Genomic DNA, 23,772 nt, shown 5'->3' with positions numbered 1-23,772 from the left:
TAATTTCCTCACATTTCCTTACAAACTAAAATATTCATTTTCTTGAATGCCTACAGTATCTTACAGTACAGTTTAAATCATCAGAATTGTTTGGGAGAGGAAAAATCATGATGAGATTTTGGTTTTTTATTTATCAACCTAGGTTAAATTCAGAATGGTAATCTCTTGTTCACACAAGTACAAAAAAACCCAGACAGTTTTACTTATGTTCAACCGTCTATAAAAGCCAATTAGAAAACTCAACTTCATGACATTAAATTGAAAAGCCTTGCAATAAGTTTAAAGCACATGAAGTGAAGGCAAAGTATTTGATTTAATGCCTATAAAAAGATTCCAGCATGTAAATTATATTCTTTTTTATTGAAAGCATTGTCTATATGTAAAAAGGATAACTATCAATTTAAGGATGCCTTTCAGTTTTTTCTCTCCCCCTCTATATATTGCTATATTGCAATAGCCTCCTGTAGGTACTCACTCGGACAATGTGCACACCAGAACCTCTTCCGTCTGCAACACTCAAGGCAACACTACCCTGGCTGCCATGCAGATCCCTAGAGCTGCCATAGTGAAAGCTGCTAACTGCAGCATAATTGGAATTAAAGGACCTAGACAGCATGCTCTGAATAAAGAGGGGACAGATTTAACACAGAGATTAGTGCAGCATGCATAAACCACAAGACATGTTATACATAGACTAATACAAACATATTCCATTGTCATGCAAGATAAAAACCATGCAAGAATGTTCATACCACTGTGGTGTATAAAGCACAACTCAGTGACCCCTATTTACCTTTATTTACCGTAAATCAGCATGCAATCAGCAGTTAACATGCAGAATTACAGGTAAATAAAGTCATTAAAATGTTTATGTGCCTGGAAAAACAACAAAGGTGCACAGCTTATAAAAACTTCTAGTTTTATCAGTTATGTTGTAGGAAGAGAAGCTGGCAGTTAAGATAAACACCTGTGGAAACCCATTTAATTACCAGTTGTTTTGTCTCATTCCCCCCCCTCTTACTGGCACAGTACAAATAAAAAGTTACACAGAGACAGAGGTTTGACTGTTTGACTGGGTTTTCTGGTTTTTGCAGTGATCCAAAATGCATTCTAATATCACTTCATTCAAGAAATGCGACCAAGCCTCATTTAAAGAAAAAGAGGTTTGAAAGGAACCTTGGAGTCCACCCCTGTGTTACCATAGGTAATCAAACAAAAACCACGAGCTCTAAGACAGAAGTGATAGTGGTTTGGTTTTGGGCTTCATGACCTTACAAAACCTGACCTCTACAATATTGGCAAGGATAACAGAAAGAAAACAGTAGACATTACTGTCTTGCCACCATGGAGGGGTTTTTTTTTGGTAGTTTCAAGAACAAAATAAAAAGACTGCATAAAAGAAAAGAAGAATCCTCCATGACTCATGATGAAATGAAACAAACCCATCTTGAAAAAGTGACAAAGACCCATAAAAAAATTTGATCATGTAAGATATACCACAAAGTATCAAAACCCAGCAAATTAACAGTTGCTGGATTTTCATGAAGTTTCTAATTTTTCCAAGTAAAAAAAAAGTTCAAGACATGTATCATTTGATTAAGATACTGCAACAACTCTTAGATTAGTAAATATATACATTTTGGTGTTTGCCTGTTGACTACATATACTAACCTAATTTTCAAAATAGTCACTAGTCCTCAAGCAGACAATTGCTCTTTCTACTAGGTTTATCTTGTGAAACTAAAACTAGTTTAATAATCAAAGTCATATGCCTTGCTCCCAGATGCTCTGGTAGCACAGTCACTGTAAACTCCCTTGGAAAACAGTATTTACTGATAATACTTGGCTCTTCTTGGCCAAGGCTCTTGGATAAGCTCTCAATGGCATAGTGAGCTTTCTTCATGCTCCTCTTCTACACCTACACTGTTCTCTAGTCAACGGATTTTTCAGGCTTCCAGACAAGTCTCCAGAAGCCTTCCCTGCTTGGGAGGGGAAGAATCTACTTTGCATTCAACTCTCCTTACTAAACCCTTGACGTGAGCTTACTGCTCCTCTAAGTTTCAGGCCAAACACCCAGACAAAACTGCCAAAGCCAGTTTTCCTTAGCACCTCAAAGAATCTTCTTACAACTCTTCTCCAAAATAGCCTCTTTAATTAGCCAGGTGGCCTTCCCCCACTTGTACAGGCAACTCCCTGAAGTCTCCTTACAGGAAGCTTATCTCAGAGGTTCCTGTATCTCTCCATCTTCTATAGGTAGCAAAAAGACAGATAAAAATAGAAGGAACGCATGATGAGACTAATAAGTTATCTTCTTAAAGTGCCTCTAGCAGACTGTCTTACTTATAAAGATCCCTAGATCCACAAGATTCCCTCTTCTCTTAGAAGGGCCCAAACAGATAGTCAATAAATAGTGACAATCTAAATCCAGATTTGTATTTACAGTCTAAGATAGATCTGCAATAGGAGGTGGAACTTTCCTAAAAATTGTCGAGGCATGAACTTGTCCATCAGGAATTAAGATTTCAGTTAACTCGGTTTAGTGAGCTTTCAAGGTGATTACACAGCCTGAGAGTAGTTTTACTCAAGGGTTTACAAAATCTCCTTTCTGAAGTACAAAAGATGATTGTGCAATTGATGTAGCAAAGACAGAAGAAGTACTGCAAACACCATTTTTCTCCCTCTCTACATTGGGCACAGTGTATCAACACTAAATTAAATGGAACCTACAAGTACAAACACTATTTAAAATTACCTGGAGTTGTAAGAAAGCTTTAGACTAACACAAGTGGAGATGGCTAGTGGCAAATCTAGGAGGTATTTTTCCTCTGTTTTGGGCTGGGAAGAGAGAAACTGAGGCGTTTAGAGTGTGACCTTAAACATTACGAAACTATTCTTCAGTCATGAAAAGGGGGAAAAAAAAAAAGGCATGAATTTAGGTATGTGGGTGTTTGGGTTTTTTTGGGGGGTGGGTGGAGTATCTTCTGTATATGACAGCATTCCTATTGAAGCGTTACCTATGGAAAATTACATTAAATTTAAGTTATACTGTCATAAAATGTTTGCAGGGTCAGAACTTTTGTTGTTTACATTCCAAATGCACAAGAATTTTACTCCTTTTAAAGTGTGATATATCGGCTTCTGTACTCCACAAAATACTGTCACACATTAATGTTTCTGTAGGTCATTCAAAACGGAGAAAAACATCAAACTAAAATAAAAAAAATTAACAAATGGATAGCATTCCTTTAATTTTTCAGTGTCAACATATTCTTCAGGCTATGATCTTATAAACATTGAAGCACTTAATTTTATGTGTGCACAGACCCACTGAACTTATGTTCCTTGACATATTGAAGCAAGTTTTAACTTGGAGAAAACCTGAAGCCACATCAATTAAAATATTTTTGCATGTTATGTATGTAGCATAAAAAATGAAATCAAACTGACCAAAACTGCAATTCTGTAACAATACTGTAACACTTGGACATTACACTGGCAACTTCAAGAATAAACCACTTATTCTGATTTCTGAATTAGAAAGTAGGAATCAAAGTTTGTGACTTCTTCTCTGATGCTCTGCTGTTTTACTTAAATAGTAGATTAAGTAGATAAAACCCAGAGGACTTAATTCCAGATGAAATTAGAATTGAAAGGAAACATGCACCTGATGAACTCCCAAGAGATCCATAACAAAAAAAGAAAATATACATCCATAAGGAAAGGACAGAATCAGGCCCAGTAACTGTTTCTGCCTACTCAGCACATATACATATAATAGGTATTTGCAGATAACTGTTGCAGTATTTATTATTGCAGTTTATGGATAAGAAATTCCTTTACCACAGATTCAAATGTGTGAGACTAGTGTTTTTACAGAGGCAGTATTTTAAATTCCTAAATGAAAACTTTCAACAAGACTACTATAGGAGACTACTGTGACATATCCAGTAGTAAAACTGGCAGGTCACAATCAAAAAGGAAAATACACTGAAAAACATTACTGTTCTTAAAAAGTCACCTGTGCACTAAGTGTGTGAGGTTGGGGGTGGGGCAGAACTGCCTACATGCTTTCCAACTGCTTACATATATAACCACTAGAGAGCAGCTTGGCATTTAATTAAGTTCTTTTCTTTATCCCACACTAAAATATGCTTTGTATCAGGTGAGCAAACTGTTTCTCCTGAATATATGCAAAATTTCTGTTTACAAGTGGCCTCATGAACTGTTTTCACCTTCCTTCAACCAGATGGACAATTTTAGTTGAACAGTGCATGCCCCTGACAACTTGTCAAAGGGATTAGAAATGCTGGTTACTTGGCTAGAATCCATTGTTAATCATTTTTGCTGGACTTAAAGCAATCCTCTATCTCTCCCCACGCAAATTAAACTCTTTTAAGTTTTTTTTCCTACCTATATCAGGTAAAAAAGGCTAACAAAACAAGAACTAGCTTCTCCCATTTGTCCAACAAGCAGACACTATTTAAATGGGTTCACTCTCCCCCCTCTCTCTCCCTCCAGTTACTAAATCTTATAGAAACAAAATAAGTACTTCAGGACCTTAGCAAAAAAGTAAAAAACCAACAAACCAGCCCCCCAACAAAACCAACCCCCCAAACCCCACTGCACTCTCTTTCCTAATAAGCACAGGATAGAAATAGTAAACATGATTAAATTCATTAACAGACTCAGAAGAGTCACAGCAAAAGTAATAATATTAACCCATACTGTTGCGTATAACCACAGGCATTAAATATTCATCATAAGGCTTAATTGTGTATACCTGGTTTTGTCAGTATTGTGTCTTATGCTTTAAAAAATCAAATACTATTTTAAATCCATGAAAGTTTTGTCAAAGCAATTTCCAATAAATGTTCCTTACATGAACTCTGTAATTGAACTTGTTCCTTAAATGAGTTCTGTAATTACTGAGGTTTTTTGCAGACTTCAAAACATTTCAGAAGTCTATTTTATAGATTAAGACCCAACCTGCCCACCTATTTTTTAATTACAAACAGAAATACCAAAAACATTACTTTAAAAGAAGAAATACCCAGTAAATTTCTAGAATTTCCACATTATCATATTTGCCAGCTGCCATAGAGGATCATATCTACATGTTTCACAGTTCAGATTTTTCTTTTTAAGTTAGCTGTATCCTAGAGAACATAAAGTAGAAAATTATACACATTCACTTTTAAACCCATAAATAAGTCTCAGATTGCTAAATAAAAGCTTCTTTAAAATGGTTCAAGGCCAGAACAAAAGAAACACGCACATACAAAACAGACTTCTAAATCTGTTAAATTGGATGCACAGCTAAGATCTCAATAGCTGCTATCCCACGTCGCTGTAGTAGGAAACAAAAATTAAGCATGACAGAAAGCATGGGCACATATACAGGGAATCAAGCCAGGCAATCAATTTCATTTCAGTAGAGGTGACTAAACTGCCATGGTACCTGAACAGGTATCACTGGTGTATTAAACGTTATTCCTAACATTTCAAATGTAGATGACAAGAATGAGCTAGAATAACTGCATCATCAGTGCTCTGAAGTTTTGTTTCCCTTTGCATTCAGGGATTGCTGGGTTTTTGCTTCACTGTTGTTTCATGTAAGATTTGATATATGCATCCAGGAGAACAGAAGATCAGAGAATACACCTTTTATTAGGATTGGAACATGGTGTGGTTTGTGACTGTCTTGTGGGACAAAAGGTCCCCATGGTATAGCACAGTACTGTGAAAGCCTTAAAATATTTTATATTGTACATGACAAACTGGATCAGAAGAACAGGTGCAGCTGTTGTGCAGGCTTCTTTACAAAACAAACAGACCCCATCCCTTTCTATCACCAGAAGTTATTCAACTTAAAACAAAGAAAAACAAACCCATCCCTCCAAACACTTGGATTTTCAAAGAAAAATTATAGTTAAAAGTAATTTTTTCAACCATCTCCAATTAAATTTCTTTAGCTATCATGGATATTGAAGTATTTAGCACAATAACCACAAACCAAACTATGTTCTTTCAAGAGAAATTAGAAAAGAAGATCCATCTAGCTGGCATAATTGGAATGTATTTTGGCTGCTTTAATCACTTCCCCTCCAAGGAAACAGGATCAGGCTAATGACATTCTACCCATTATTTAGTGATGATATTTTAATCTGGTTTAGCTGGACAGCATAGACTACACTCCTCCAGTCTCTGCGCAAATTTTTTGAAGACATAATTGTTCAGCTCTACATATCAGCTCAAATTCTTGATAGCATTTACAGTACGTAATCTTGTTCATCATCTCCAGTTATATCAAAACCTCCTGTGATTTCCTGAATTGAACAACATTTTTAAGTGTTCTCATCTCACAGTGATAAATATTCATTCAACAATCTGTTGGATATCCAACTTCAAAAGACAACTGGCTTGGAGGCAAATACATGCTAATTATGGCTTTTGAATTCTTCAGCAACTGAAGCTGTAGACCTATACTTCCAAACGGATTTTACTGGTTTTCTTTTCCTTGTTCTTAAAGAGAATAAATAGGGGAAAAAAGGCAGAACAGAAGGGATAAGAGAAGTATAAGGGAATATTTCGGTATAATACAAATAGGACGCTACAATAAAAATTACCTGGCCTAAAAGAGCTGGCCTTGCATTCCAGCAGGTCAATGTGACATTAATGTATTCTAAAGAAACTGGACTAAGCTGGGAAGTATGATGTAAAAACTACGTGGACTTTTTTCTTTGGGGGAAAAATTCATTTACAGTCTACCACTTGACTGTTTCTCCAATATTCATCACAAACACATTCACCCTTTTTAAGGCAGTATCAGAAGTACATTTTCACTGGTAATTAAAAGCGGTTCAAAATGCAGAGTGTTTTAACTTATTCCATATCCAGGTAACAGAAAGGTAGAGGAGTTTTTAAATTATTATTTTTACCTTTTCTAGCTTTTTAGCCTCAATATGTCGCAGCACCTGTTCCCTCCAGTCATGAGGGACTTTACTTTTTCCTGGAGGATCTAATAAAGAGTGCTCAGAGTTCACTCTTGGGTTTGATCTCTTTGAAGGGCTAGTCCGCGAGTAATTGAAGTCACTAACTGACATAGTTCTTTCTGGTATTTCATTCACCAATGGCCGAGCACTCTGTGGTCGGGGTACATTTGGACCATCAATGCTGTAAGTCCTGGCAGAAAGAGGTCTCTGTTGCCCAGACATTAATTGTGAAACTCTTCCCATTGAATGCAAATCTCTGTACGTTAAGTAGTCCCCTTCAGGACCCTGGGTCCACCTTGAAGGTCCAGTATCCCCAACATTTATAGAAGCTGTAGAAGACACGCTGCTCTGCCTTTGAAGAGTATGTCTGGTTGCTCCTGGGAGCAGTCTATCATTTGGTGGAACAGCCCACAAATCTGTGTGTCTCCCAGCCATCCGTTGATGAGTGTTATACACAGCACTGGCTCGGACGTTGTTATGATTGGAGAAATTCATATTGGCAGAATGCTTTACATAGCTGGGGGCTTCTGTACTGTCAGACCTATGCAGACGTGAAGGAGGTAAGCTGCCTTGTTCTACCTGGGTGTTTTGTTTCTGTGGCCACAAGGTGTCTTTCGCCATTGCACTGCTACTGTACTGAATATTATACTGGGGAGTGCAGAACACCTGCGCACCACTTGTCACCGATCCTCTCGCTACATTAGTGCCTTCAGGATTGTGATTTGAGTCAAACTTGAACACAGTTTTTGCAGAAATTAAATCAGATGATGACGACGACCCAGGAAAAACCTGCAAAGGTCGATCATACAGAAGAGTAGCAGATTTACTTCGGACTATGTTTTTTCCATCTGCACTATCAGATGCTGATTTTACTACTGAGTTTGACTGTTGAGATCCATTCTCATTTACACTATCACAGATTTTCAGACCACCAGTGTCCATACTGGTGACGCTGTGAGATTTCATCACAGGACCACTTCTCTGTGGGGACAAATCTTCAGTACTCCTCGAAACAGGCAGCTCAGCAGAATCACCATCAACTGTAGCGCTTCTTGCTAGTTTGTCTTTACTGGGAGATTGTACTGCGCCCTCAGGATGTCCATTTACTTTATTTATAGGGTATTTATTTCCATTTTCCAAGCACTCACTTTCTTCTTTCATGTTTTTATTCAAAAAGCCCTTTACTGAAATTATTTCCTCTGTTTGTAACCCTTCTACAGGAACTGGCAGTGCCTCCTCCCTAGCCAGTTTATTGATATTCATGTTTATTTGGTCTAATTTGTGAGACTCCTCTGTAGAAGTGCTTAGATCAACACTTTTTCCTACGAGGCATAATCTTTCTTCAATGCTTAATTCATATTCAGACAAATCTGCAACCTTGTCTTGCACATTTATTTTTCCTTCTACTGTAAGGCTCAATTCACCTCCATTGTGCAAAAGATTATTCAGATTTTCATCTTCTCGCCTGGAAAAAAAGATGGCTCTTAAAATAAATTCCAAAAGGAACCAACATACTCTTTTAAGAACTGTTTTAGAAGAGAATCATTAACATGCAACACTGCCATACTGTGCACAGAAAACAGGACAAAGACCAATATACAACCAGATTTGTGACTTGCTGTCTCACCGTTACAGAAATATAGGGAGGGCTCATTTTGGCAATATTTGTGTCATCTGAGTTCAGAAGCTTGTTTAAATTCAACAGGAATTATTAAAGACAGTTTAAAGATGTCAAAATTACGAAGTGATAACAACTTAATTTTTAAAATCAAATACTTGCAAGTTCCATGACAATTTTGAACAAATTCTTGTCCAATGTAAGGTAAGGAAAATCTCTTTAAAAAATGGCACCTTCTAACTAAAACCTCAAGAAAAGCAGCAACGTATAAGTCCATTCTTTGTAAGTTTCTAAAAGCCTTTTATAGTAACGTTAGTAATCAATTTTACCTTCAAAGTGATGCAGATGCTTGTAAAATGGTGTATTGAACTGTTTTGCAGGAATAAAAAAATTATAAGGATGAAGTTATTATATCCTGTTATTAAAACAGATGGAAACCATCTCTTGTATATGAAAATTAGCCTCTAAAAAAAAAACCACGAGGGCAATAAAATTCAAAGAGAGCTATTCCATTATCTAACCTTAATTTAAAACATTAAAAGGTAAATTTCATGAATGATAAATTAATGAATTAAAAGAATGGAGACATAATATGAAAGATTAAGTACCATTTTTCTATTGTATTTGCTCAGTGGTAGACTATCTTACAAACCTGATCTTGGATAAAACAGCAGCATGTGTTTCTTTGTCTGGAGAACAGAGGGAAATATCTTGGCTACTATCAGTATTTAAGGAAACAGAATCTGACATTCGAGAAGGAGAGGAACAGTTACTGTTATTTTGATTGCTGTTGTGGGTAGCTTCATCTGATAAGGAATCAGCATCTTTTGAATCATCTGAAATAAAAATTTGCCAACTTAGACACATGTATCTGTTTAACAGCCATTAAATGTGTTTATGTTACAGTACTTAGAAACTGTTTATTGTTCTTCAGTAATTCTTACTACTGGAAACTAAAATGTAAGCTAACACCTTTGGACACTTGAAGTTACAACAGACTGCTGGCAACAGTTCCTATTTTTCAGCTCAATGTAAACAGCCCTCACCAGTTAATGAAATGTAACTTGTTGCTTTATTCCAAGTTTCCTTGGTATAAGCTAGTACTACATTATAAAATACTTCCCCAAAATATCCATCAAATCATACTTCTGTTTTTTGGAATGATTTCAAAGTTTTGCATTACATGCTCTGTTAGCTTCTATGAAAATGAAGTTCACATGTTTCACAGATCCTGATTTCAAACATTGTATCGCTGTTAAAGAGGTATTTATTAGATCAAGCACTCTGGAAAGAGCTAGATCACTGGATAGCTCTATACAGTTAAACAGGTGTAAAAAAACAGCAAAGAGAAATGTTTTTCTACAGAGTTGGAATTCAATGCATTCCCATGCTTTGCAGAAAACTTAGGACAACGTTTTCAGAGTAATTTACACCTGTGCACATTGATTCTTGCATAATGTATGCATACTTACATACTATAACCATACAAAAATAATTTCTGTGGGACTTGAAGCCAGCTATGATTTTAAGTGTATGAACAAATACATTTAAATTTTTGCTTCAAGACATAGTTATAGGTCCCAAAAGCATAAATTTTGTGAAATTAATGTCTGTCTCTAGAGTCAAGAAAATACTTTAGTCAGGCACAACACCGCAAAGACAGCAGTGACAGACCTCAGTCTTTTCACCTGCATGTGATATTCAGCAGACTCTTTCCGCTACCTCCACGTGGTTTTCCTTCATCCCCACTAAATCTCACCCTTTCTGGGAAAGCCCTTTGTCCTGGAAAGTACAGGACTAGGACATCATATGCAGCAAAACACAATTTGCTCTCCAACTTCTAAATTATGTTTTCTCTGAATCCTAGGTTATTCCTTACTCTTAAGGAAATGGTTACTCAGACCAAAATTATCGTTCAGAGAATATAAAACTTAGGTAACAAAAAACAATGTTCTGAAGTTTCCTGTTAGCAGAAAGGAAGAAAGAGTTGCCACATGAGAAGTTTATTCTTAAACCTTTGGAAGACAGCACAGCTCCTCTAAGAAATTTAAACAAGTGATGTTGCTGCCTATAGCAGCATTAATCCAGAAAATCTGGGGGAGGGAGGAAATATGGAGTATTTCCAAGCCAAATATCACTTTCTGCAATGCTTTTCTTAAACATCCACATGCATTAGCTTCTCCTCTCCACTTTTCAACTGATGACAAGCATCAAGAAAAATCAGGATGTCAACACAGCTTTCTCTGCCACACTCAAGATATTCCAGAATTTTTTTCTGCTTTCATTACTTAACTAGAGAATTGATCATCTTGCTTTAAAAACATACAAATTAAATCTAATTTTACATAATGTAATTTGAAAATTAGCCACTTTGAGAGAAGAAATAATCAGAATTACACAACACTTCTATTGCTTTTTATGGTGTCTAACCTTTTTTGTTACTGCTAAGAGCTACCACTTTTGGTTGGTTTATGGAGGTTTCTATCAGCGGTGGTCGCATTTCTGCCATTTTCATCTCTTCATCAGAGGAGAGTTCTTCTGACTCCTGCTAAAGAAAAACAGCTTTATGCTGTGCATTTTAAAGAACTGCTTAAAGATTAAGTAAATGCTATCCAAATTGTCACCCACTGAACAATAAAGGGGAAAAAATAGACAAGCAACATAACACAGGCATAACATGACAACTGTTCTGTGCATTTGTACTGCAACTCAACTGAACTTAGTAATATTTGCCACAATTATCTTTAACAAGCAGCACATGCAGACTTCAATAGTCACTGATGAACTCCATGGGAATGACACTCAAACCAGTAACTTTAGTTGCAAAAACCTACTTGGAGGAAGCAGCTGCAGCCTCTGTTCCACCACTGGAGAGAACCTCCAGCTGAGTTCAAGTCAGAAAGTTATCACTGAACCAGCAAACACCCCTGACTGATTAGCTGGGTATTGGTTTTACAGAAAAGAGCTCAAACTAGAACAGCTATAGAGTAAGATGACCAAGATAATCTTAGGAATGGAGAGCTACGCTGTGAGAAAAGACTGAATGTGGTTGGCTTGTCTAGTCTAGCAAAAAATGAGCAAGTGTAGCTTGGGTTTGTATCCTTAAATTTACACAGGGCGTAAATTCCAAAAAGGAAGTAAAGTTATTTAACTTCAAAAACAATGGCAGAGGAATAAAGCAATGCTGAAGACATTTAAGCTAGAAATTTCTAGTTCCTAACCATAACATAGAACTCAGTTATCATAACTCAGTGCACTTATGAAAATTAACCTGACATCAAATGATCAAGGGATTGATTAAAAAAATCAAATGTACCGTTCAAGGTTTGACTTTAAGACAATCCTAACAAATGAAATATTAATGGTTAAGTTAAGATAGAAACATTTTTGTACGTACTACTAAGGGCTTCATTAAGCACCAGCAAACTCTTTGTTTAAACCAGGGAAGTACCACCACAAGATGAATGAGCTGACTGGAAGTTTCACTAAACAGGGGAAAGGTAATTCCGGCAGGGGGAGATAGCGACCACCGACTCACTGACTCATTGACCACCGACTGAAGAAACCCCCCAGATACAAAAACTAGAGACTGAGCATGTGAACTAACTAACATGAGAAGCAAGAGAATTACTTGACAAATAGGAAAATTAATACTAAGTAATGAAGGAATTATGCAACTTGTAACCCATGAAGGCTGATACTTTTTGCTTGCTGAACTGTAATATGAAATAGTGTAAAGTTCTGACAATTGGAGAACTAGGCATTTGTGGGTGGCCACCCAGCTCCCTACTTTCAGCAAACTAGAATAAAAGAATAGAAATACCTTGACTAAGTGTGTGAAACGGCACTGGCTAATAAGCCTGTCTACAGGACAACAAACTGATAAAGTGCTGCAAAAGCAGCCACATGGCTGATTCAGTATCCTAATGCCAACCCTATATTCCCATCATCTTCAAAAAACAATTGTTTCCAGTAATATTTTGAAGGGGAGAAAACCTTCCTTCCCTAAAGTGGAAATTTCTTTCTAATGAACATGCTACAAATGCTATAAAATCCATGTTGCAGATTGCAAAAATACTCTGTCAATGTTCATTTCTTACAACTTTCAGAAGGTTTAATGTGTGCAACCTACTGGAACACCACCTTTCCCATGACACTAACTACCTGGCCAGTTCTTCGACTGCAGGGAGGACAAACCTGACCAAGATGTTAATAAACAAGCTATAATAGTCTTAATTAAAAATAAAAATCCAGCTGTTTTTCTCTGTAATTGGAACAGACAACCTTTTCGCTGCTTCTATCACACTGGCCTTCCCTCTTGGACGTGACATACAAGTGTAAATCAATGTTTAAATGAAAAACTTGCACACATGCAAAGCTTAGATATCTGTATTCAACTGCAAGAGCTACCAGCAGGTTATTACATGGAAGGAATTCACTATCGCCGACGGACCACACACTGCTGCCTCCATTTACTTACTGGCATACAGCCAGCTACAAAGAATCGCTGTCACTGTTGTTAGACAACTAACACAATTTTCTGCAACTGTATTTTTAAACTAAAGGATAATGTCAATGCAGCTACAACTGCGTGTCACAAAACCTGTTCAGCAAAAGTATGATATATGCATGTTCCACTGCTTACACAACACAGGCAAAAATAATTTGCTTCTGAAACTACGAGAAAAGCATTTTACAGGTTGTGACTGGCAACTGGTAAGTGACAAATTCCAAAATTTGTTGTTAAGTCTGAAACATTCTACATAAATGAATGCATGGTGTTTGTCAGAGATGTACAAAGAGTTCAGACATTTAAAATCTGTGATTCTTTATAAGAGGTAAATATAAACCGAATCATATTCGTAACAGCTCACTAATAAACAGAGGAATAATATTTTTAAACCCACCTTTCACTTTTCAATTTAAATGAATGTGCATAGTCACTGGGATATACAAGTTTTTGATTGCTGCCACTAATCAGATAGTTCATCGTTTCAGTGACAATTAAAATTGATTATTTAAGGAATAACTGACAATCAAGCAAAACCTGGAAACTGAGTCTTTTCAAAGTTTGATACTTAGGTCCACTTTTCACTCAGCTTGCTTTGTTTTTCTTTAAATGCATACATCTTTCATTATGAGCCTTTTATTAGCTATTTTAACTTTTACTTAGTATAATCTGAAGTGAAAAAAAAATGGCATTGCAAACCATCTGTATTTAAATGCTTGTGAATGGCAATTTTATGCTATTGTCAATGTAAATTTTCATTTCCCCGAGTTACAAATTCAATACAACACCAGCACAATTCTTTGACTGCTACAATGTTCATCACAATGTTATACCTCAAGCATGTCTTGGTGGTTGACAATTGTTTTCGTGTTCTGCAAGGTTTTAACAAGTGCAGTCATCTGTGAATTTGCGGTGCTGTGCTCAGCTTCTGGTTCAGCAGGCTTCTGCAGAGAGCCTCCTGCTGAATATTGCTTTCTCTCATCTCCTTTGTTCTTTATTGAAGCAATTTCTGAAGTCTACAGGATTAAGAACATTAGCAGAAAAAACATCCTGAAACGTTTTCAGTAACGTGGTATTTAGAGTTGGCATTTTATATTTTGGGAAGCTATGGAACGGAAAATCTCAGCTTTGAAATTATGAAGTATGAAATGCAGGAGGTATGAAATCTCTGCAGATTACAGAGGTACAGTCCCTACCCATTGTTTGACTCTCCTCCTTATTGGGGTAAATCTGTACCATTAAATTTCCAGTTACATTAAAAAAAAAAAAAAGCCCAAGAATACCTACAATGAGACATGTCAGCACCAAACAGCAGTCCTACTGCCCATCATCATCATGTTAAGACTGACTCCTATGCTAACTTGCTATGATTCTCTTTCCAGCTTCTCATGTAAAACCTCTAGTCACAAGGGAGCAATAAAATTCTTAGAGATTACCCTGAATTTCATTGTGAAGTCTCACAGATAAAGATCAGAGGATGACAAAGATGCCATCCTCCAGAAACTGAAGAAGCCAGATCTTCAACCCATAGCTTGTATTTGCCTGAGAATCAAATCACTTTCCTTGTTCTGTCAGAAGTAAACTGCTACTGCGAACCAGACTTTTATTACAGACTTCTTTAGCCAGTGAAGAGGTAAGTTCTCTTCTTTAATCTAAAAATTTTTCTTGCTAAAGCATTAGTGGGGACGAAGAAGAGAATTAAAAGGAATCAATGGCACTCTAGATCTTTGGAAGTTCTTGCAAAGTCAGAAGAGTATATTATCTCTAACCTTTACCCCCACATCTTTTACAGAAACTGTCTGGCCTTCTCGTTTTGACTCCTTGGCAGTATCTTCAGTAGATTCTTCATCCTTTAGCCTATGTACAATTGTCTGGACTGTTTTGACCATATTCTTCAGTTCATCAGGATATGGAGTTGGGTATCTCTTTAGGTTGCCTTCCTGTGTAACAAAAAGCAATAGTGTTCTACATTTTATTAAATGCCATGATTAAAATATCAGCTTTAAAACAGACAATGAATTAGGACAAAACACCAAATAATCCAGCATCTCCACTTTGCTGTTCTAGTCTACCTCCACTGATGCAGACTTACAAGACCCAACAGGATTATGAATCACAGCCCTCTCCACCTTCCCACCCCCCAAATGTGTCCATTCATTGCAAGCAAGAAGAATTATGACAATTGTAGTTTACTTAAAGAAAAAAATAGGATTAATCATTGTTTTGCCACTATACTTCTCCATGTCATCACCAGTCAGGTAGTCTCCTAATTATGCCCCACATTACCTTTCATCTGCTGAGTGTTTTTCCCTTGTGCTCCACTTGAAATGATAGGGCCAGAAAGAAAATAAAAAAAAACACAAAACGAAGTGCCCCAAATTACAGTGTTTCACCCTGTTAGATACTCTTAATAACTGAAGACTCAATTTCCTCAGCAGAGTGAAACTGACAGACAAAGCAAGTAAAAGGGTGGGATTCAGGTGTGGGGATAAGAGGAAAGGAAGCACCAAGTATTAAAAAATGAATTCAATACTAACCCGAGGTGGTGCCTCTCTCTCATCTTTGTCTTCATCACACTCAAATGCCACCTGAGCACGCTGTTTCCGCTGTTCCTCCCACAGAGATGGATTGAAACTTTCATTATCAGATATGAACATAACTAAAAAAAGAGAGACTGTCGTAAGACTAGGATACATTATGAAAAATAAAAATCCTCATTTTCTTTCTCCTGGATGGGATTTTATGCATTCTTGAAAGAGAAGAGATTAGCAGCACCATTAATTGAAGACTAGCTGCACTGCCATTGCTTTATAAACTTGGCCATTTTTTCATAATAGTAAAATCCCTATCTGTAAAGTTAAAAAACTTCATAGACACAGCTGTACAGTAAGTTTAACACACTTGAAAATTTTCAGAATTCTGCTGTGAAGTATTTTCATTCATATATATGTATAAATACAAAAGTATGTGTTTGTATATATATAAATGTAGATTTACTTATATAGATTTATATAGCCTGACTTCAGTGAGGTCTCATTAAGCACATAACAGCATTCACCTGATTTCATGTAATGAAAATTTGAAAATCAAGAATAAGAACTACTTAGTGACAAAAGCCTGCATTATTGCTAATCCTGTAATAAACCTAAAACATCTAAAACAAAGCAAACACATGAATTTTCACAAAGTGTTTCTCGTTTGATTTAACAAGGGATAAAAAAAATGTTTTGGGTACCCACTGTCCCTTATTGCAGCATATCTCCTTGTGTTACATCAGCCAGGCTGTACTTCAGTATGCCAAACAGTCTAACAAATCCGTCACCACCACCTCACCAAAATGTATATCCTCTAGCAATGCCAAGACTGTTCATATTAACTACTTCTACAGCAGACAGAGAAAAATACTTAATTATAGGGCTCAACAAGTGCATAGGAATATTTGTTACTCTGCACTTTTTGGTTAAACTTAGGATTTTGATACATGTGAAGTCTATTAGACCTTGATATCCCCAAAACTGTTCCTGACCAAAAAAAGAACTTGATCATAGAATTTTAAATTTTTTAACTCTTAAAACTACTACCTATTGAACTTTAAATCTTCTGTTTGGAATGACAGCCTCAGAGGCATGTATTCTGTCAACTACAGCCAAGCAAGCAGCCCTTTCCTTATCTACAAAAAGGAACCCCAGCATCTGGGTGAAAAAGTTCAAATGGGAACGCTTTCAGGAACAATCTTCAACTTCACTGAATCTCCAAATAATTTTATAATTCTCACATTCTATCAGAGGTATTGCAGATACATTATCTGCATCAGAAGGCACTAAAAGTGATGCACAATTTATTGGTTTTGCTGGTATTTTTGATCACACTTCCCTCAGTGTACTATACACTTGTGCTAGGGAACAGCAAATGTTGCCTCTTGTCAGTTTTCAATTATTTCCATTGATAAGTGCACCCACACCCCCAGCCCCCATTTCTGTTAAAGCAGCACAACCATCCTCCTTTTGCCCTCAGGGGAAAGAAGGTAGAAAAATAAAAGAGATTTAACTCTCTTTCCCTAACTCCTCATGGGGTTACTCATGGAATGCTACTTATAACTGTGCAGAAATAATTTTCTGGCAAGGTCTTAATATCTTGGGCCTAACCTTTTATATAGCAGTTCAAACTAAATATGAACAATATGGATTTTTCTGGACCAGTTTCTTTTCTTTTAAAATAAAACACAGAATGCTATGTACTTTTCAAAAAATATATACTTGGTAAGAGGAAAAATTTTGTCTAACATTCTGTCAGCCTGAAGCAGACATCTGCTAGGGAGAATTTCACCCCAAGCCATTAAGCTCTGTCAGAATGACATAGGGTGTCACACTGTAAAGTGGTAACCATCGCAGAATGTGATCTCGCTGGTTCATTCTTAACCTCACTCGGTGAAACAGTTTTACCTAGAATTCATCAATATGTAGACCACATTAAGTTACTGTTCTCATTCTTCAGATGTAGCTCTTCACCACTTAGAAGTTTACTTCAAACTTGTATTTTTATATTTATATTAAGTATTAGCTAGTGAAAATCATTTTAGCTGGACAGTCTTCCTATTATTATTTTCAAAAGTGAGCATTCTGACAGGGTATTTCAGAAATTCTTACCATCCTCAGCCCTTGGTTGCTGGGGGAACATGTAATTAGTAAGCACTGTTTTCTGTGTGTCAGGGTCAGCTTCTTTTTGAAGAGGAATAAGCGGTTTAGACTAGGAAGCAAATGAAAGAAGCACATGTTATGAGAAAACATATGAAAAAGTAATATGATCTACATATCACAGAGCACACCTGTCCCATTACTTTGAAGACTACTCTCTGTCTTGTATCAAACCATTTCTCCTCTGTATAATTTTCACAAAATGAAGTTACTAACATGCCTGTCTTTGACAACTGGCTTTGACCAAGAACTGAAGTTCAGTAATAGCTTTAAGAGAAAGGCAAACACTGCACGTTAAAAATAATAACCCAGTTTCTTGCTAGGACTTATTACTATCCCGAAGCAGGCTGATCTGGAATACACAGACACATCTGGCCTTTCAAACCTCAATCATGTAAAGAGAAAAAGCTCATACTGTTTTTTATATTGTCACCACATTGAATATTGTTCACCGCTTACAAAAAAGAGAAGGGATTTCTTGAAATTACTGTATTAGTAAAAGTGCTTTCATTATACCACTTCTGGGACTGTATTTTGGGCAGCCCTGTACTCCTTAATGCCATTCAGGAAATCTACAGATGGCTTCAATACACAGCAAAAATACAAGCTACAAGTGCATGAGTTTCTGCTTCATAGCTTGGAACTTGGACAGTCACAAAGTTCAAAGGTGTGACAAGAAATCTAGCTCAAAAAAACCAGGCATGTTAAGTTTCCCCAATAGTTTAGCTGTGGAAGAAACTACATGCTACACATTCAAGTACTAGCTTAGCAAGCAGTAACTCTCCAGTATAACCAAGTCTGAATTAAGACAAACAAAACCAAAAAAACCCTGACATCTGTTAAATTGCATTTCCTAACAGTACAGAACTTTGCTAGAAGTATGAAAGTGTCCAAAGACAGGTAGGCTCAGTGTTGTTTATTTCAGAAGAACCAACATAGTAGCGTCAAGGAAGCACCGATGTATACCAGGTCTCACTATTTAACAGATGGCCCTATTCGTGTCAATTCCATTAGGAATAAAGTCAACCATCTTCTATTTTTAATTTTTAAAAAGTTCACCTGGTTGTCCGATAGCCACATAGCAGTGAGCTGTTGCAGTTTTGTAAAGGTAAATGGCAAATTCTTCAGTCTGTAAAGTACAAGAGTTTATGTCAGAACATTTATCAATACTGTTAAGCTTGTTAAGAATCAATCCTGCATTAGCCTGTAAAAATGTTTTAAAAGGACATTTACAGATCTAGTTAATAACTATGGACATTTGAAAAGCAACAGCATTTATATTAATTCAAAGCTATATCTGGAAAAACAAAAACCCGCGTTTCTCCCCAGATTAGCAAGCAGCTTAAAAAAAAGTGACAATGTAACTTGAATTTAACTCAGTTCAATGACTTTAATACAATTTTGAAGACAATTAGCCTGAATTAATTAATCTGAATCCTCAGCATTTTATCTTTCAAGATACATGCCAGCCAATTAAGAAAAAAATGCTACACCTGAAAACTGTTTTTTTCCAAGATACATGTTGGGAAAGTGGCTGCCCCGGATAACGGAAGCTCTGGCATTAATGGATAAATCAAGATACAGACGGAGTACAGAGAAGCTGGACTGGCAGGACAGGAGGGAAAGCTCAAACTTATCTCTCCCAATATATTTCAATTCTCCAGATTGGCAATTCCCAAAAGAGAAATGTTTTGTCCATTTTTAATGACCAGCTCTAATAAAACACAACCCTCTTTGCCCCCTTCCCCAGAACACTCGGTTGTTTTACACTACACTGTGATGCTGTTTCATTTCCTCCATATGCAATACAGGAAGCTAGCTATTAACTTTTAAGAAAGAATCAAGAGTTTTATGTAAGGAACCAAACTAATTCTCTAGAAAAATACATGCTAACAATCATGAATGTATTGAAGTCGTGCTTCAATGCACATGCCAAGTCATTAAAATAAAAACAGCTTAGCAGAACAGAACTGCAAGATCCAGAACACAACAAAAACATTAAATACATGCATCTCAGTCAGCTTCTAAGCCGGGTGTGAAATAAGGAAAGATAGCATATTTGTAACAACACCTCTACATTATTGTTGCATTTTATACAACTTCCACTTGAATAAATGCCTTCACAAACCTATTGTCACTCAGATTGATGACTTTTAATTTCTGCATATCACCCATTTCTTCAGGGAGAAATTCAAGCTTATTAGAATGCAGAAACAACACTGTTACATGCTTCCAGTTTCCAATCTGAAAAAAAACCCAAAGAATTAATTCATCTTCACAACTCTAAATATGCAAATTTGTAGTGTTTTAAAACAATTAATATTACAGTTATTGTTGCCTGTAAAGTATAATTAGATTTATTCTTACATATTAAAACTTCCTAGTTTCAATACACTAGCAAAAAATCTCTGCTTCTTGCTTAAAAAATTCAGAACTTCATTATTTGGAAACTTGTGTATTTGTGTATATCCTCCTTTAAAAACATACAGAAAGACAACATACTCAAGAATTGCTGATTTGTTATCCCAAAGTTGTACAAACAGTTTAAAATACACTAAAAAATTCACTTTACAGTTTTGTAATTAAATACATACCTCTGATGGCAGCTCTGTTAAAAAGTTATGATCTGCAGCAAATGTCCTTATATTAGAGAGCTGCCCAACAGATGAAGGCAATGTTTCAATCTCATTGAAACTACAGTCCAGTTCTTCTACAGATATTAACCTGCAAAAAAACCCCAAATTACTTCTCTACAAAGGTTAATTAATCCAACTATAATTGCACACTAAGTTAAATGAAGTTATTAACTCTACTAATTACAAATCTGAAATTTAATTCAAAGTAGAACTGTGAGATCCACGGGAATTCAAATCCAAAAAAATCCCTTACTAATAGCCTAAAATATTTTGGGGTTTTTTTTGTTGGTTGGTTGTGGGGGTTTTGGTTTTATTTTTTTTTAAATCTTCTTTATACTTTCTTTCTAAGAGAACATTCAGTGAAAATAGGGGAGTCAGCAACATGAAAAAGTGCTAGTACAAGGCACTGAAAATATTCAGAATGGGACAGATCATAGCCAAACAGGAGCTGAGTGCAGTTTCTGAACAAGAAAAGAATTTCAAGAGTTAGAGAGAGTGAACCTAAGCATCTGGCAGTGAAGTAGTATTTTCTAAATTCTGACAACAACAAAAGATAACCTACATTAATTATAATAGGAGAAAACAAATTGAAACAAATACCCTTCATTTGTACAGAACTTGATTCTGAACCAATTATTTTTGCTGTCATTTGTGAGTTTTAAACTAAACTGCTGAACACCAAGTTCTACATTAAAAAAACCTGCTGAAGAACAGGTGAAAATTCTGCTTGTAACATAAAAAAAGGTAAACATGTGTGTTCAGATTCACTTTTTCACAAGCTTTTTGATAAAGGTTCAATCATTTCCAGTATCTACCACAGCCACAGCTATGTTATTGCCAAAAAACAGTTTCAGGCAGCTGACTGCCTTTTTAAACATCTTGTTTTCTCCCACATTCAATTTCTCTTTTACAGATTGGTGGCTGCATTAATACACTAGGAACATGTATGTTTTTATATTAAATAATACATGAAGAACATATATGCTGCAAACTAGAAGATAAGAAAATGCTTTCAATTCTATTATGACATTAACATGTAGAAGAAATCAAATCAAGCCGGTGTAAAAACATTCAATAGTGGAGCCACTGTTGCAGAAAAGCACACAGAAAGGCAATTCAACCTTTTATTCTGGTGAAATACCTACCCTCCTATAGAATCTGGCAAATAAATTAACTGGTTTTCATCAATTTTAAGTGTTGTTACCTTCTTCAGGGAACCTGTAACAAAGTGAACAAGAAAATCAAAAAGGACACTTTGAGTTCATTAAGCTTAATTTTAATTTTAAATTAAGGGGGCACAAAAAACTCTGTAAGTAACCACATCTGTATTCCCTGGTACGCTTACAGTGCTATATACCTAAGGAAATAAGCAGACAAGCTTACAGAACTTGCTTGCTAGCAAAAGGAGGGGGGAATAATGTTTTTACTTTGTTATAGTCAACGGTTTCTCATCCATTTACAAACCACTGTATAAAGTCAAGAACGCTCCAAAACAAATACAAGTTTTATTATTCAGTTACGCATTACAGCTTTATCCGAAACTGTGCTTTTAATCAACTGCAACTTAGATCTAAAATGCCATTTGTGTATTTTCAAGTGTTCTGTGTCTAAACTGTAAGCTTTTAAAGAACATGAATTAATTGAAAATACAAACCAATAGATTCTGGCAGCTGCTGAAGTGAATTACTGGATAACAGTAGGTCTTGCAGGCTTTCACAACCAGAAATACCTTCTTCAACTACTTCAATGTTGTTTTTAGAAACATCCAAGTAGGTCAGTTGTTTCAAAGTGCCTATGAACTATAAGCAAGAGAAAATAAGACATTTTTGAAAGTGCAAGTTCTAAACAAAATATCCAGCAGATTTGACAAACTGTCTCTCAAGTGTAATGCTAGAGGAAAGGAGAAAACTTATTTATAGTGCTGACATACAATTTCAAGCACAATATTCAAGCTTTATATTGAAATATTTTGTGTGGATCCACAATTGATGCTTTTCCACACACACAGATACACCACAGTAATTCTGCAGGTCTCTAAAATCAGTCTGCAAATTCAATGGTTTGATCAATTACTATAAATCAAGTAACAAACTTTCGAACAGACTTCAGAGGTAGGTAATGTAAGGACATCATAAGGCTCCAGTGAAAGTCTTTTAATGCTTATTTTTGCCTTTTGTGTAAAACTCTATCCTACTGAACCTCAAAACCAACAACAATGAATGCCTAATTGCACTAAACTAAAGAAACAAGCCAAAATACAAGCTTGTATTACCTCTCCATACAAACCAAGAATAAGCTTGAAGATTTCTGCACAATACTGTACTAAAATCTTCAGAGGGAAGATGCAGTCACTTTCACAAATTTTTACTTTTACTGTAAAGTTAATACACCCACTCAACAATTCAAGGAATAATTAGCTGAAGTGAGGAAAGACAGTAGAGAAGACTACTGATCGGGCAAGAAAGCCTCATGTCAGAAGACTGCTTAGTGAGTTTAAGTCTGAAAACAGACCAGCTGCTTCCCAAGTTTCAAATACTCATTTACTAGCTTACTACAAGTACAGGTTCACAAGTACTACCAACAAGAGGGCAGCTTGGACCCCATGTAATTCTGAGAGATGTCAGGAACCCAGATAAAGTTAACAGAACATTTTCTCGGGAACTGGCTATGCCCCCTGGATATGCAGCACCTGAACAGGCACTGCTTGTTTTATAGCCATGACCATTAAAAATTCACACAATATTTATCCTGTAAATTCCTGCTTTCTAACACAAAATAATCCCTTTTTGGAAGGGCTACTCAACCCTAAATTTGATCCAGGATTTGATCTAGGATTTTTACTCTTTTCTGAACCAGAACATAATTTTTAGATGAGAAGTATACAACTTCCAATGGAAGAAAAGCTGTATACCCAGCTCACCCAATCAGTGACAATTCTTAAGTGGACTAGTTAAGCATTTAAGTGGCATTTAGCCTTTTGACTTTAAGTAAAAATACAAACAAAAAAATTGTTTGTATTAACAATTAATGTTAATACAAAACTAAACATAAAAGTAGTGACTTTTAACATGTATGATGACTGACAAAGCAAATACTACTGTAAATTAAAATACTAAATGTTTAACACAGTAAAAGAACTTACCCCTGGAATAAGTGTTAGTCTATTACCATCCATCCAAAATTCCTTTAACCCACTCAGTTGTTCAAGTACTTCAGGCTGTAAAGGGAAGCCATTTGTTAAAAACTTCATATAAAAAACAGTGAAAGGCAAGCACAACTCCAGCGATCCATCTACTGCAACTTTAAGCAGTGTCTTGTTATA

At 36.1% G+C, this 23,772-nt stretch overlaps 1 protein-coding gene across 11 annotated transcripts in view; it reads right to left on the bottom strand.

The window, feature by feature from the left end:
* The window catches only part of ERBIN (erbb2 interacting protein), a 122,392-nt gene that overhangs the window by 10,568 nt on the left and 88,052 nt on the right, over positions 1-23,772 (bottom strand). For 6 of the 11 annotated variants that reach the window (XM_080372805.1, XM_080372802.1, XM_080372798.1 and 3 more), the window contains 14 exons: positions 23,593-23,667; positions 22,105-22,249; positions 21,596-21,668; positions 20,409-20,538; positions 19,943-20,058; positions 18,874-18,943; positions 17,767-17,866; positions 15,658-15,779; positions 14,890-15,060; positions 13,954-14,136; positions 11,041-11,158; positions 9,263-9,446; positions 6,939-8,457; positions 476-619 (listed from right to left, as the gene is read on the bottom strand). In XM_080372805.1, coding sequence (XP_080228931.1) covers positions 476-619; positions 6,939-8,457; positions 9,263-9,446; positions 11,041-11,158; positions 13,954-14,136; positions 14,890-15,060; positions 15,658-15,779; positions 17,767-17,866; positions 18,874-18,943; positions 19,943-20,058; positions 20,409-20,538; positions 21,596-21,668; positions 22,105-22,249; positions 23,593-23,667 — 3,150 coding nt within the window. The remainder of the gene's footprint in view (positions 1-475; positions 620-6,938; positions 8,458-9,262; positions 9,447-11,040; positions 11,159-13,953; positions 14,137-14,889; positions 15,061-15,657; positions 15,780-17,766; positions 17,867-18,873; positions 18,944-19,942; positions 20,059-20,408; positions 20,539-21,595; positions 21,669-22,104; positions 22,250-23,592; positions 23,668-23,772) is intronic. The other 5 variants (XM_080372807.1, XM_080372806.1, XM_080372808.1 and 2 more) reach the window with 5 other exon arrangements.

Source organism: Falco punctatus (assembly GCF_963210335.1).
Source record: "Falco punctatus genome assembly, chromosome: Z".
NCBI classification, from domain to species: Eukaryota; Metazoa; Chordata; class Aves; order Falconiformes; family Falconidae; genus Falco; species Falco punctatus.
Note: the sequence above shows the minus strand (reverse complement) of the source record. Positions and strands in the feature narration are given on the sequence as shown.